The 13,952-nt window shown below is 41.0% G+C and overlaps 1 protein-coding gene across 10 annotated transcripts in view; it reads left to right on the top strand.

Annotated features, from left to right (window-relative positions):
* MSI2 (musashi RNA binding protein 2) overlaps positions 1-13,098 on the top strand; it is a 521,162-nt gene extending 508,064 nt beyond the window's left edge. For 5 of the 10 annotated variants that reach the window (XM_031966452.1, XM_031966447.1, XM_031966451.1 and 2 more), the window contains 3 exons: positions 2,775-2,983; positions 4,486-4,558; positions 8,238-13,098. In XM_031966452.1, coding sequence (XP_031822312.1) covers positions 2,775-2,983; positions 4,486-4,527 — 251 coding nt within the window. In that variant the 3' untranslated portion in view covers positions 4,528-4,558; positions 8,238-13,098. The remainder of the gene's footprint in view (positions 1-2,774; positions 2,984-4,485; positions 4,559-8,237) is intronic. The other 5 variants (XM_031966450.1, XM_031966454.1, XM_023502155.2 and 2 more) reach the window with 2 other exon arrangements.
* The last annotated feature ends 854 nt before the right edge of the window (positions 13,099-13,952 follow it).

The raw sequence follows: 13,952 nt of genomic DNA on the forward strand, positions 1-13,952 counted from the left end.
TGTGTTAAACCAAGATAATGCAGCCTTTGGAATATCTCAGCTTGATGTTTGTCCCCTTGAGTGAGGAGCCAAATGTTATCTTTAAATTTAATCTTTTATATTCAAAAATCCCAGGCCCTTTTGTCAGCCAGTACATTTTTTCCCCAAAATAATCTATCCATTTGCTTTGGGCCTTTGTGATTTTTCTTCTTTTTCTTTTCTTTCTTTTTCTTAGGTATTTAACCTATTCTTTCCTTTGGCCAATTTATTCATTTCCCCAAAGGGTTCCTACTAGAGACCTTCCTTCTTGAGTAGACCAGGGAAGGCAGCTAATTTACAATTCATGTCATCCTGCCTTACTATGCCTTGCCAATACATACCAACACCAGGACCCCAAAGCCCTGACAGGTTTTCTCCATTATTCCCCTTACTTCAAGTTGTCCTGTTGGTTCCTCCTGCACCTACACCTACTTTGACTAGTTTGGGTTACTCTCTCCCCATCCCTTCCCAAACCATCCAACCGTCAAGAAGATAGGGTAGAAATATGTTTGCCTCTTGAGGCCTCCTATCAATAAACTACTTCAGTCCTGAGGATTTCAGGATGTTCCCAAACAATATTCTCCCAAAGGGGCAGTCTAGTTGGATTTTTACTTTTCCTTCCTAATTGGTAATACTAGGTAGTGAGCCAGAAAAGGGGCAAGAAAAAAGATGCATTTATTAAGCACCAACAAGTGTCAGGAACAGTGCTAAATACTGGGAAAAACCAACCCCTGTCCTCAAGGAGCTCCCAATCCAAGGTTACCATTTCTGGAAAATTGTTTGTGTTTTTTTTTTTTTCCTTAGAAAAGGAAGTAGCAAAGGGAGCAGGTTTGAACCAGATTTATGTGGAAGTTCCTGTGACACTTTATGAGATGAGCACTGGTCTTCTATTCTTTCTTTCCACTGGCTAGGGGTATAATAGTGTCTTCCCTAGGCCTCCCCCCATTCTTTTGTCCTTCCACTCCCCAAAAAAAACAATAAGAGGAAATTCATAATTGGAAATCTATCAGAGATTGGGAATATAGGGGAGAAAGACCACAGTGTTTACCTTGATTAACTAGGATGCTGGATGGGGGTAAGGGAAGGGTCAGATAACTGGGATGTGGGATATCTGGAGTGATGGGGATTGGAGGCCAAAAGGAAGGTATTGCTATTGTCTTTAATTGTCTTCCTCCTGCCCAATCTACCTGACTATTGTCATCCATAGGATAGCAAGACCTCAACTCCCTGGCATCTCTCGATAGCAAAGATGTATTTTGAGTGTGTGTTCTCTCTCTCTCTCTCTCTCTCTCTCTCTCTCTCTCTCTCTCTCTCTCTCTATCTCTCTCTCTATCTCTCTATCTCTTTCCTCTCTCTTTATCTTTCCTCTCTCTCTCTCTGTCTCTTTCCTCTCTGTCTCTCTCTCTTTCTTCTCTCTCTGTCTCTTCTCTTTCTCTGTCTCTCTCTTTCTTCTCTCTCTCTCTCTCCTCTCTCTCTTTTTCTCTTTCTCTCTCTCTCTTCTTCCTCTCTCCCTCTCCCTCCACTCCCATCTCTTTCTCTCTCTGTCCCTCTCTCTCTCCTCTCTCTTTCTTTCTCTCCCTCCCTCTCCTCTCTCTCTCTACTCTCATTCCTCTTTCCCCCTCTCTCCCATCCTTTTCTACCTTTGCCCCCTCCTCCCAACCTTGTTGACATATCCTACATCCAGGGGTGATTATGAGAAACCAGTCATTTAGATATAACATGCTTCAGCTTTGAACTCCTTCACTTAGTACTCCGTGTATTCACACTTCTCTCTCTCTTCTTCTTTTAAAAATAAAAAAACAAAAACAAAAGGGAAAAAAAAGCAATCCCCCTTTTCCTTCTACCTAAGGAGGTGAGTGTGTGGGTGCCCTACAGAATCTCTGACTCCTCTGCTTTGTCCCCAGTCCCAGGCCTCCTCTCCCCATTCCCTCCATCCCCTGCTCTCCACACCTGAAGGAACTCCTTTGCTGTCATCATTACTGTTATTTTAAGACTCCCAAACTTTCCATGACATACCACATCCTCTGACCACGTTTCAGTGTCCAAAAAAACGTTCATGCAGTGCTCGAAATGGTGGGGAGGCGGGAAGAGGGAGAGGAGTGGATTGGGGGGTGGGGGCGGGGAAGGAGGTGGGTGAGAAATCTTTTTTTTGTGTGTGTCTTTTTTTAATGCAGTATATCATCTAATGGATCCAAAACAAAACACAACCAAAAAAAATCCCCCCTAAATATCCACCCCCTCCCAAGATTTTTTTTCTGGACACGATTTGCTTTCTTTGCTGTCCGTTTTAATATCAATATTAACACAATGTGTAGTCTAAAACTAGTTCCTTTGTAGTTTGCATGGGATGTGAATGCTGTCTCAACGTGCCCAGATTTAGAACGAGAGTGCATGAGCATCAACTCAGATGTGGAATAATATTTCTCTTTATACATATATATTTATATTTATCTCTCCTACATATTTCTATATCTATTTCTCTCTATTGTGATAATTCGGTGGGCAGAGAGCACCTCCAGTTGGTTGCAATAGTGTGTTGAATGATTGTTTTTGATTCTCTTTATATTTTTGGAGCTCTGAGCTTCTTAGTAGTAGCCTGGGCTGACTATTCTTGAGTCCCTGCTGATGTTATCGCATGGCCTTGGTTGAGTGTTAGAAGTTGGGCCTCAGCTGTATTTTCTCAAGTGTTTGGCTTGTAATGAACGGTGCATGCCCGGCTTCTGGCCTCATACCCAGCTTTATTCTCTGCACACCAGTCCTGAATAGCTACAGTGCTCAACCGAATTTTGGCGCGCCCGCTTCCCCGGCAGGCTCCAACCCGGCGCGGCCCGGAGGCTTCCCTGGGGCCAACAGCCCAGGACCCGTCGCCGACCTGTACGGCCCAGCGAGCCAGGACTCCGGAGTGGGGAATTATATAGGCGCAGCCAGCCCACAGCCGGGCTCCGGCTTCAGCCATGGAATAGCTGTAAGTATTCGGCTTTTCTTCTCCCTCTCCGCTCCTCCTCCCCAACCTCATTTGGCTGGGAGGGAGGGGTTATCAAGAGGGTCCGAGGTGGGGTGGGAATGGGCTGTCCCTAGGTGGTAACAAACTGGGTGAGTTTGGATCCTTTAAGAAACTCTCCAGTGGTCATCCAAGTTGGAAACTCTCCCTTGTGGGCCTACACTTCTAGGGCAGCATCTTAAACTTGTATCCCCGCCACTCCCCTGGCCTGCTTCACCCGGGGTTATAGTTGGTGAAAGGCGCAGGGGACCTACGGCTGGGGCAGAGGGCCGGAGGGTGGCAAGGGAAGTCCATCCAAGGGCCCCCTCGAGTTCTTTAGGCACAGCCTCCAGGAAGCCAAATGCATTTGCTATTTATGATGCTCTGTGGTTCTATAATCTAACTAATACAGGCAATGGAAATTTGCTTAACAAATTTGCATGCTGTTTTCAGATTGTATTGTCCTTCCCCTGCACTCCCTGTGTGTGTGAGCATGAATGTGTCTGAGCCCGCTCACTTACTGTCCCTGTGTCCCCTTTCTTCATTTTAGAGGCAAAACATTCTATTTTCCCTTCCTTTGCCCCCCCCCAAAAAGAAAAATTCATCAAAATAGGAAAATAACTGGGGTCCCAGGTAACATCTTCAATAAAATCTAGGCCTCATTGGGGGAAATAGATATTATTGGAGAAATTGGACTGAAGAAGGTGGAAGGGAAACAAGAGTTTGGGGAGCCAGAGCCTGGAGGGAGAATCACTTCCCATGAAGAAGGCCTTCCAGTCTTGACCCTTGACCTCTGGGTCCACTTTCAATTCCCATCTTAATATCACTAAGTACCATCTAATAAGAAATATTATTATTCAACCAGCAGCAGCATCAATTTAAAAGACCAGCTCTCAACACTTAGGATGCCACTTATCTCCCTATTCTACCTCAAGAAAAAGAGATGTTTGTTCTTGAAAACTTAAGTGTTTTGACTTCTTCATAGACCTGCTCTTAAAAAAAAAAAAAATCACCACACAATTTGCCTTTTTGTCAATACTGTGGTGTCTAAAGCCCCAGACAGCACCTCTAGGATCACAGAAGCAAACAGCCCTCACCTGTAGTTAGAAGGTGCTGGCCAGAAGCTAGTCAACCGACCTCCAGCCTCCCTTCTCAATGGCAGCATCTCTGACCCTGATCTCCTCACAAATCTGGCCCTCACCTGATCTCTCTGAAACAGAACTGAAGCTTTTATCTTTGTAATGGGGGGCAGAGTGCTCACATTCCCTTCTCCCACCCTCCTCTTTTAAGAATGATGTCCCACCTCCATCCACGTGCGGTGTCTCAGAATGACACATTCATGCTAGCAACCACAGCTCCTCCCATTGATAATTCATTCCTCTTCCCAAGAATTTCCCAATCCATTCCAATGTATAGCACCTTAAACAATCAGTCTGTTCCGATGTATAGTGCACTCACTGATGACCTTAACAATTATGCAATTTTAGGGACCTTTGATTGCAACGGCCTTTACAAATGGATACCACTGAGCAGGTGCTCTTGTTGCCATCTCACTCTGAGGTATTAAAGTCTCTGCCATATATCTCTGTCTTGCCTGGGTGTGTCCATACATGTATGGGAGCTGAACATACATATAAGGTCACGCCCTTCCCTCACCCCCATCCACTCAATATTCTTTTCTCTTTGGATTTCCTTTCCAAAATCTTTTCTCCCCACTCAGTTTCAATCATGCCCCTTTTCTTTTTCTCATTTTCTTCTCCCACCTCAATATATCTCTTTCCTCTTTCCTCCCTCACTTCTTCTCTCTTCCTTCCATCTCTCCTCTCTGTCTCTTTCTCTCTCCATCTGTCCTCGCTTTCTCTCTATCTCTCCTCCATCTCTCTTCTTTCTCTCTCTCCCCATCTCATCTCTCTTCTTCTCCCTTTTCTTCTCTCTCTCTCTCTCTCTCTCTCTCTCTCTCTTTCTCTCTCTCTCTCTCTCTCTTTCCCTTTCTCTCTCCCCTTTCCCCCCTTCTTTTCTCTCTGTCTTTGTCTCTGTTCTGTATCTTCTTTTTTGCCTCCACTTCCCTCCCTTTTCTCATCACCCTTTTCTTTCTTGAAATGTAATCAAGACTATGGGAAACTGGAAGGAGATCTTGTGCTCAGCCATGTGCCATGGGAGGGTTTGCTGATTTATAAGCACCAAGAGGCAGATCAAGAAAATGACCCTGCTAGGCTTTCTCAGGGAAAACCCTCAAGGAGGGTGCACATGGTCAGGGACTCCTATAGCCTGGAGTAGGGTAATCTCCCCTCTTCAGTTTCCGGAGTCTTTCCAGTGTTCACTGAGAATCAAACCATGGAAATTTTACAGTTAAAGAATTGAACTTAGTGTTTTAGTGAAAAGAAAACATTTTTTGCCTATAACTGGTGAGCAATTATCCAGATTAGAGCACTAAAACCTGAGCAAATTAAATTAACGACATCACCTGCCTAACATGGGTTTGGATCACTGCCAGTTTCCTAACCTTTTTAACTGAGCTCAAGTTAATTAAACATTTTTTGAATTGTTCAAAGGGGGAGGGGGGAGGGGGAGCAATAAAGGAACTTTCTGTCATCTTCAGTTTAAGAGTAAATTTTCGTCATCCTTAGGAAGACATCAATGAGAATGGGGCTTCTTCCTATGAAATCACCAAGGGTGTGTTTTCTGCTGGCAATATTAGCTTAGGGGGTTGAAATATGCTAACTTGCATTACCTTCTCTTCAGGGTGGAAGAGTATAGTAGTAGGGCACAATTCTGAACAATTCTGCAGCTCATGACATGTATTAGGGTTAGATGGAGTGGGGGAAGAATAGACCTCATATTTTGGCAGAATACCATAATGGAGACCAAGAGAAGAATGTAGTCATTTGATGGCAAAGTCTCTGAAATCTAATTCTAAATCCTATGAATTTGCCATTGGGTTGGCTTCCCTATCTAATCTTTTACTGGGATTATGAGTCTTAGGGAAAACCAGTCTCTCTCTGGTTCTCAGTTCTTAGGAATAGATTTGCATTTCCTAAGGCTGGATGCAAAAGCTTCTTTTATTCTGCCTTTACCATATATCCCACAGCTAGTCATTGAATAGGGCCATGGTATGAGGTGGGGATTTCAATCCCAACCAAGTGACTTATTGAAATGTCTTTTATTCAGTTAGGTTGCAGAGTGGATAGAGCACTGAGCCAGCAGTCAGGAGGACCCAAGTTCAAATCTGACCTCAGACACTTATTAGCTGCCTGACTCTGAGCAAGTCACTTAACTCTAATTGCCACCCCCCAAAAGGCACCCTTTTTTATTAAATCTGCCCTCGTGTTTTGGCACAAGCATTACCTCAGCAATCTACATGGCATCCCATTGGGAAAACAGGCAAGATAGTCAACTATCTAGTAGAAAAGAACTCTGGCTCTGTTGTTAAGAGGAATTATATTTGTAGCTTAGTTCTTCTTAGGGAAGGAGCTTACCCTCTCTGGGTCTCAGTTTCCCCATCTTTAGAATGAGGAAGTTGGACAAGATGACTTCAGAGGTCCTTATATCTATGATCCTATGAAAAGCATCCCCACTTTTGCAGTTGTGGAAACCAAGGTATAGACAGGCAAAGGATACACAGTCAATAAAAGAAATACCAGGAATCTACCCTGAAGACTCCTTGAGGCTTTTGCCGGTCAGAGGAGAAAGGCTGAGTTTAAGAGAATTTTTGAAGTTTTTTAATGTTAGCACTAGGGGATGGGGGATAGGGTAGAAATGTGGCTACAGTAAGTTTGTTCTTTGTGGAGAGTATTAGGTGGAAAGGTGGGACGGTTAACAAAGTCATGTCAACTAATCCAGCTGCCCATGTGCCCTCCACCCTTTTAACCAAGTGAATAATATGTCTTGAGTTTCCCCCTACCCACCATGTGAATCCTGACACATTCATTGCCAGCCTGAGCCCAAGGCTATTAACTGTGTGGAGAGCTGCTCGCAACTAATTAAGACTGATTTAGGGGCAGAGGAGGAGAGGCAGTCACAGGAGATTGAGTAGAGAAACCATGTGGCTGGGAGCCCTTGTTGTCTCAAATTATTTCAAGCCTTTGTGGAGTCAGATGAGGGGAAAGACCAAACTTTCTTTAATCAGACTGGGCTGGATAGCAGTAGCCAACATCTCTAACCGATTGTTCTCCCCAAAAGGGATGAGGCGGTATACCATGTCATTCCCTCATCCTCCTCCAGGTTCCCCATAGAACCTTATTGCTTCTTTGGGACATCCCATATTGGATGAATGTCTCTTAGAGCCCATCTTCTTTTGGTATTAAACTTCCCTTCCAGAATAGAGTGGTGAAATCTGGGAGAAACATGGAGCCAGGCAAGTGTGGGGGCAAGGAGGAAAAGAGAGGAACCCTAAAGAATGAACTGAAAACAAAAGATTGAAAGCAGGCAGGTCACAAGTCTTAAAACCAAACCACTCACTAACTTTTAGTTTCCTCTGTACGAGGCAGGTAAGTAGTCTGGATTTAAGCAAATGGCCCAAAACAGAGGAGAACAATTAGCAAGTTCAAAGACCGTCATTCTGTTTCTGCTACTGTGTCAAAGTCCAAAGAAATTCCTTTTGAACATTGTGAGCTTAACATGAAACACAGCTTTTATGAAATTCAAATATGATCATGGCTACAAACACATTTTCATTGTTATTTAGACACTTCTGGTTTTAGAAATAGACATATGTGCAGAAACAATCAGTGAGTGTCTTTGTTCTTCCTTTATGTAGACATTGAATATGGATCAGAAAGACCCTGATTTACACATATTTCATGGACTATACCTTTCTTTGCCTGCCACACTGAAGACTGCCAGATTTATATAAAACATGCCCTTTCTATCTGGTTAGTAGGAGCAGCCCACATCCCCCCAAATCCAGAGCCAGCCTAGAAAAGAAGTTTCCAACCTCTGAGCTAAAGACTCCTGGAGAATGGGGCTGAAGGGTATTGACGGATTGCAGAGAACTGTTAGCCTGGGGGTCTCTACAGGGGTTGGGGAAAGGATGTATAGAAACACAAAAATTGGAGAACTACTAACCCAAATGCTTGATTCCATAAATACATGGTGAAATGGGGCCCATTTCTCTGATACTTGATGGATTAGATAATAAGCCACTTTTTGAAAGCTCTGTGTGAGAAGTAGCCCATGTGCCAGTAACACTTCTCTATGTGTGTTCCCATTTTGGGTATGTCTGTCCTCTCCTTTCCAACAGAGCATACCTGGATGTCCAGGCAAGACTGGGCGAAGTTTCTGAGTGGCCCTTTGTTTAGGTGATATCTTCAGACCTGGACACCTCCAGCCTCACTCCCCACCCCCACCCCACTGGAGATGGCTCACTTCGGACTGAGGGTTGAATTCAATCTCATCATCTCATGAATCTGCTGTACTATATAAGACAACAGCTTTTAAAAATGTGTATATAATCCATAATTTTTGTGGGTTTTTTCTTTTTTTCTTGATGGATCCCTTTGTCCCATCCTCACCCCCACACCTTACCTTTTAAATATCTTTGAATCACATTTGGTAGTGTTTTTGACATAGTCTAGTAGCCTCGTCGCTTTAATATGTAGTGAAAAGCTAACCATAGTATAACTGTTATATTAAGGATTTTACTTTCTTTAAAAAAAAAAAAAAAAAAAAAAAAAACTTTTTTGGTTCTGATTTTGGTTCTGTTCCTGCTTCAAGGATGCTGAGATGGTAATGTGACTCTCAACCTTTTGGTGCCCATTCTGAAATTGTATAACTTTTCAGGTGGAATTTTAGCACACTCTGAAAGTCGAGAAGCTCCAGAGAGGGAGTTGGGCATAAAAGTTTATCATTTGCATTTGTAGAAGCGAGATCATAGCTTAACTAACAGGCTCTTTAGCGATTCATTTTTGTGATGTCTCTTTGTTAACCTAAGTATATCTATTTTCGGCAATAAGGTAAGGACGACAACATTTCGGTCGTCCTTCTTTTCTATAAGTGCTTTTTTCTGTTGAAAGAGGTGATATTATAAGATTTTTTGAAATTGTGAATTCTGGAGAAAAAAATAATAAGTGCTGTAAATACAATTCCATTAACTACATAGAAACTATTAAGAAAGAGAAAATGAAAAAAAAATATTTTTGTGAGGGACTTAGTCCCAGGCAGTTTGATGATTCATGGAAAGAAACTAAAAAGGAAAATAATTTTTTTTAAAGAAAAATAAAAGGTCAATTTTTGAGTTTTAAGGTCTAAGAACAATCAGCTGCCAGGGCTGCCCTTGATGAAGTCAAAAAGAACACAGTTTAGCTCTCTTTTGTCAGTACATTAGACCTAAGAATTCTACTAGTGTCACACCAGCATACTCACTGCTCCTTTGTACACAGCTTCCGATGATCAGTCTAGTTGTATTTTTTAATTTAAACTATGAAATACTGCTTTTCCCAAGACTTTGAAAAAGATAGCAATGTTAATATTTAACGTATTTAAAGTTCAAAGCACACCTGTTTGGCTTGGGGGAGGGGGGAGGGCATTTTTTTTAGTCATTTAAAAAATTAGATTGTTTTTATTGTCCAATCATTTCAGCTCCTCCAAGTGTCGCCCAAGACACTTCCCTCTTTTCTCCCCTTCCTCTCTCTCTCCCTCCCCCAGTTTGGGGCCCCTGGGCCAGGGATGGCTAGTCCTACATTATTGATACCTATATCCATTATAACTTTTCATTAACAAATTAGGAAAGCAAACTCCTTATTTTTTTTTTTTTTTTTTAATACCTCAGTGCTGCGAGTATCACCAGAGAGGCTAGGGAAGATTTTTTTTTTTTTGTTTTGTTTTGTTTTTAATTTATTGTAGATGTAAACAGAATTAAAACATTTTTTAAAAGTATAAACATCACTGCACTGTGACTGGTGGGAAAAACTGACAATTTCCTGTTTGCACATGTTTAATATTTGGCTGTTATAATATATGGTCCTCAGTTGGGGAAAAGATACTTATGATGAAGGATATTTTTTAATTTAATTTTTTAATATTGGTAAATAGGCCTGCAACAGCAATTTAGAAAAGTACAACTCAGTAGATGGCATTAAACAACAACACCAACAAACATACTGTAGTGTGAATATATTTTTTCTTTTTTTAACGTGATATTGACAAGTTTTATTAATATTTTTTTAAATTGTTACGTTTATAAATTTGGTACTCGAGGCACAGCCAGTATGAGACACTGAATGCGACATTTATTATAAAGAGCTGCTGCACTCCTATTTTTATAAATGTTACTAATGAATAGACTAACGTAGGCATTCACTAGGCAGGGTAGCGCAAAGGCATCTTCAAACAAGAGGCGCCATGATGCTGAATGAAAAGGAAGGAAAAAAAAAAAGCTTTGGGTTTTTTTTTTCTTTCTTAGTTTTGATAAGTAAACAAAATGAATCATGCTCTTTGTTTTTCCAACATAACATTTTAGGATTGTTGTGGGGTTTGGTTTTGTTTGGGGTTTTGTTTTTTGTTTTTGTTGGGGGGAGGTTCTTTCTTATTTTGGAACAACCAGGTTAAGTAAAAATGCTGGACGCTTTTTAAATATTGAGACTTGATCAAGTAATAACAATAAAAGTAGATGGTGGTTCTTTAAAAAAAAACACAAAAAAACAAAAACCAACAAAAAAAAAAACATAAAAAAGGAAGTCAATTCCCTGTGATTCAATGTCTATTCCAGGGAATTTTTTATTAATATTTTGTCCATGTTGAGGATGTACTGTACTACCATTTGTTTTCTCTTCATTCCCTGTCACCTCATAGATGATTCTTTGTTGACCATTGTCTGTTAATAATGTATAAAATGGCTATCTTGTAAGCGTGCTGTCCTGATACTAGTGTAGTAACTTTTTTTCTCCTCTTTCTTCTAGTACATATTGGTAGGTGTATTGTAATTAAGGTTAAAAAAAAAAATTAGATGTAGTTATTCAGATTTAGGACCAGTAAGGATAGAACTTTCTCTTATTTAAGAAAACAAAATGCTAATTTTGGGGCAGTTTTTTTTTTCTTTTTTAATTGTCTTTTTTAATTTTAAGGTCAATTTTTTTGTTTTATTTTCCTTTATTTTTCTTTTCCTTATTTTTCTTTTCTTTTTTTTTTCTGATCTGATGTGGTTTCAACTAACCAAAGGTCTCACAATGTTAAAATGCTGGCAAACTCCCCAGCATTTTGTAGATCCCCACCCCCCCCTTAACTTTGAAGGGGTCTGCCATACTACCTTAAATGCTAATGCTAGATATGCAAAACTGGATTTTTTTAATTTATTTTTTAAAAGAGGGAGGCATGGTATATTAAAATGATTTTACTAAGAGAAAAAATATTTTTTTAAGAATGTTCAGAAGAAACTGATAATCTGTGTGAATATGTTTTAGATGTTTATATACCTTTTGAAGAGACCCAGTAGCCCATAGCACAAATCTTGTGGAATCTGATATGTTTCAATGTGGCTACCTAGGTTAAGGTTCACGTTAGTTCCCCCTGCCCCAATCATCTAGAAGTCCATTTTGAAAGATTTTTGTAAATTATTTTAGCACTGATGTTCAGCCTCGTCTTTGTTTCAATTAAGCTCAATGGTGACCTGGGAACTACCTTTGATGGAGGAGAATACCATTTGGGCAATCCCTTCTCCTTCTCTCCCAAGTCTGGGAAATAGCCACTTGTGTGACACTCCAGCCTCCAGTTGGGCAAGTCACTTCACCACTTTGGGCCTCAGTTTCCTCAACTATATAATGGGGGTTGGACTGGATGACCTTTCAGGGCCTTTCCAGCTCTACCGTGCTATAGTTCTATTGGTCTAATTCCATCTGCCCAGGGCCCAAAGATCTCTTTGTCTCCCAATGGAAGGAGCATGGCATTTGCTGGATAGTTCCTGTGCCCCTTTTCCCCTCCCACCCAGAAAGGGCGATATTGAGAGGACAGAGTTCCTGATCTCTCCAGGAGTATTTTGAAAACATGGACTAGCTCAGCCTTCCTCCTCCCCTCCTCCCCCCAGAAAACCAGAGCACATGGCTCCCACCCCACCCCACCCCACTGCCCATTGGCTTGATTCAAACGAAGCTTGACCTGGCCTTTGCATTTCTATCCTTCATAATGTTCGTTTTAATTTGAACTTTGTAGCTTGGACTTTAAGGTAGCATGGCTCTATTGCTGTCCATTTAATTTCTCATCTTACAGCAATCCACAGCCAGTAAATGTTACACACATCTTATTAGACTAGTTCAATCATTGGGTAATTGTTGGTTCTAATGACCTGAAAGGTGTTCAGTTTTTTTTTTGTTGTTGTTTTTGTTTTTCTTTTTTTTTTGTTTTTCTTTTTTTTGGTTTTGATTTTGGTTTGGTTTTGTTGTTTTTCTTTTCTTTTTCTCTTTTTTTTTTCTTGTTCTACTTTTATTTTCTGGCTAGGAAAAAAAAAATTACCAAACTATTTTGATCTTTAGTGCAAGCGAGGGCTAGGGACTTAGCCTCCACCTCCACCAACCACACTGTTTCATTCTGCCATTCACTTACTTACTGCAGCATAATCAAGAATAAAGCAATATAGTTTACTACATTTTTATTGAAGGTCAGCCATGCTTTCTGTATTATATTGCATATGAAATTGTTTACAAAAAAAAAAAAAAAGAACACTAACTCATACTTATCTTTAGTCTATTGGAAATGGCACGCAGGGACAGAGGGAATTTGAGGGGGGGAGAGAGAATATTTTTCTTGAATGTGCTTCATATTTTCCCAAGGAAGGGGATAGCAAGGGATCTGTGCGGGAGCAAAAGGGAAGGAGAAGCAGGCACATCGGAGAAAGATAAACACTGGCGGGTCCTCCTGTCCTCATCCTACTGGCATGAAATACGCAGAACTCAGCTCAGCCCGTCTCTTGGGCACAGACACTACATGAGGAGATCTTCTGTAAGTTAAGCAATACTTTAATACTGTAATAAGTTTGTTTGTTTTTTTTTAACCAAATATAAACACACACACACACACACACACACACACACACACACACCCCACCCCCTTGGCAGAAGGACCCTTCATCAAAGCCTTCTGGCCAAAAGCTACCAAAACAATCAAAAAAAAAATTTCATTTCAGATCTGGGGAGCCGGGTCAGGTAGGGGTAGGGGGGGGGGGGGCCAGGCTGGACAGACAAAAAAAAAAAAGCATCAGAGGCCTCTCCCAGCGGCTCTCTGTCACTGTATTCTGTACATACTGTCCCATCCCGTGTGGAATCTGTGAGTGTCATACTGAGTACGGTGGGCCCGCAAGCCCACTCTTCATGGTGTATTGTAATGTCGTAATTCCATGTGTACTAGGATGCAAGTTGAAGCATTTCATGTGGACATCAATGTATCTAAATAAAACTTTCCCCAGCACTGTGGCTGACCTCACCCTTACTTTTATACTTTAGTATGAAACTGATGAGAACTTTGGTAGTGAGTATTTTTTTTATATATATACATATATATGTATCTATATATATATATATATCAAGCATCTTTCAGGTCTTTGTGTGTGGCTTACTTAAAGCCCTGTTGTAAAAACTACTATGTGGATGGCAGTCTCTCACATCTCAGATGTGGAAAGTATAATTTTATATTTGTATTTTCAAATAAATAAGTTTGTGAAAGGTTTCCATCCTCTACTGTGGTCCAGAAATCAATGTGTTTGTCTGACAAAAAAATAAAATAAAATAAACTGTTTTGAACAGAGGCGTTTGGTACTTTTATTTATTTTTTTTTTTTTTACTTTTCTTTCCAAGACAGCTGGAATTCTATCTCCGAGGTCTTGAGGGAGGAGGGGTTGGAAGAGAGGGAGGGAGGAAGGGAGGTGGGTCAAATCCACTTGTTCCTATGCCACCCTTCTAGACCTGTTCTAGGTCACTGGGAGCCTGAATAAAGAAGAGGCCTGTTCCTGCTCTCAAGAAGCTTCCAATCT

This window comes from Sarcophilus harrisii, chromosome 4, assembly GCF_902635505.1.
Source record: "Sarcophilus harrisii chromosome 4, mSarHar1.11, whole genome shotgun sequence".
NCBI classification, from domain to species: domain Eukaryota; kingdom Metazoa; phylum Chordata; class Mammalia; order Dasyuromorphia; family Dasyuridae; genus Sarcophilus; species Sarcophilus harrisii.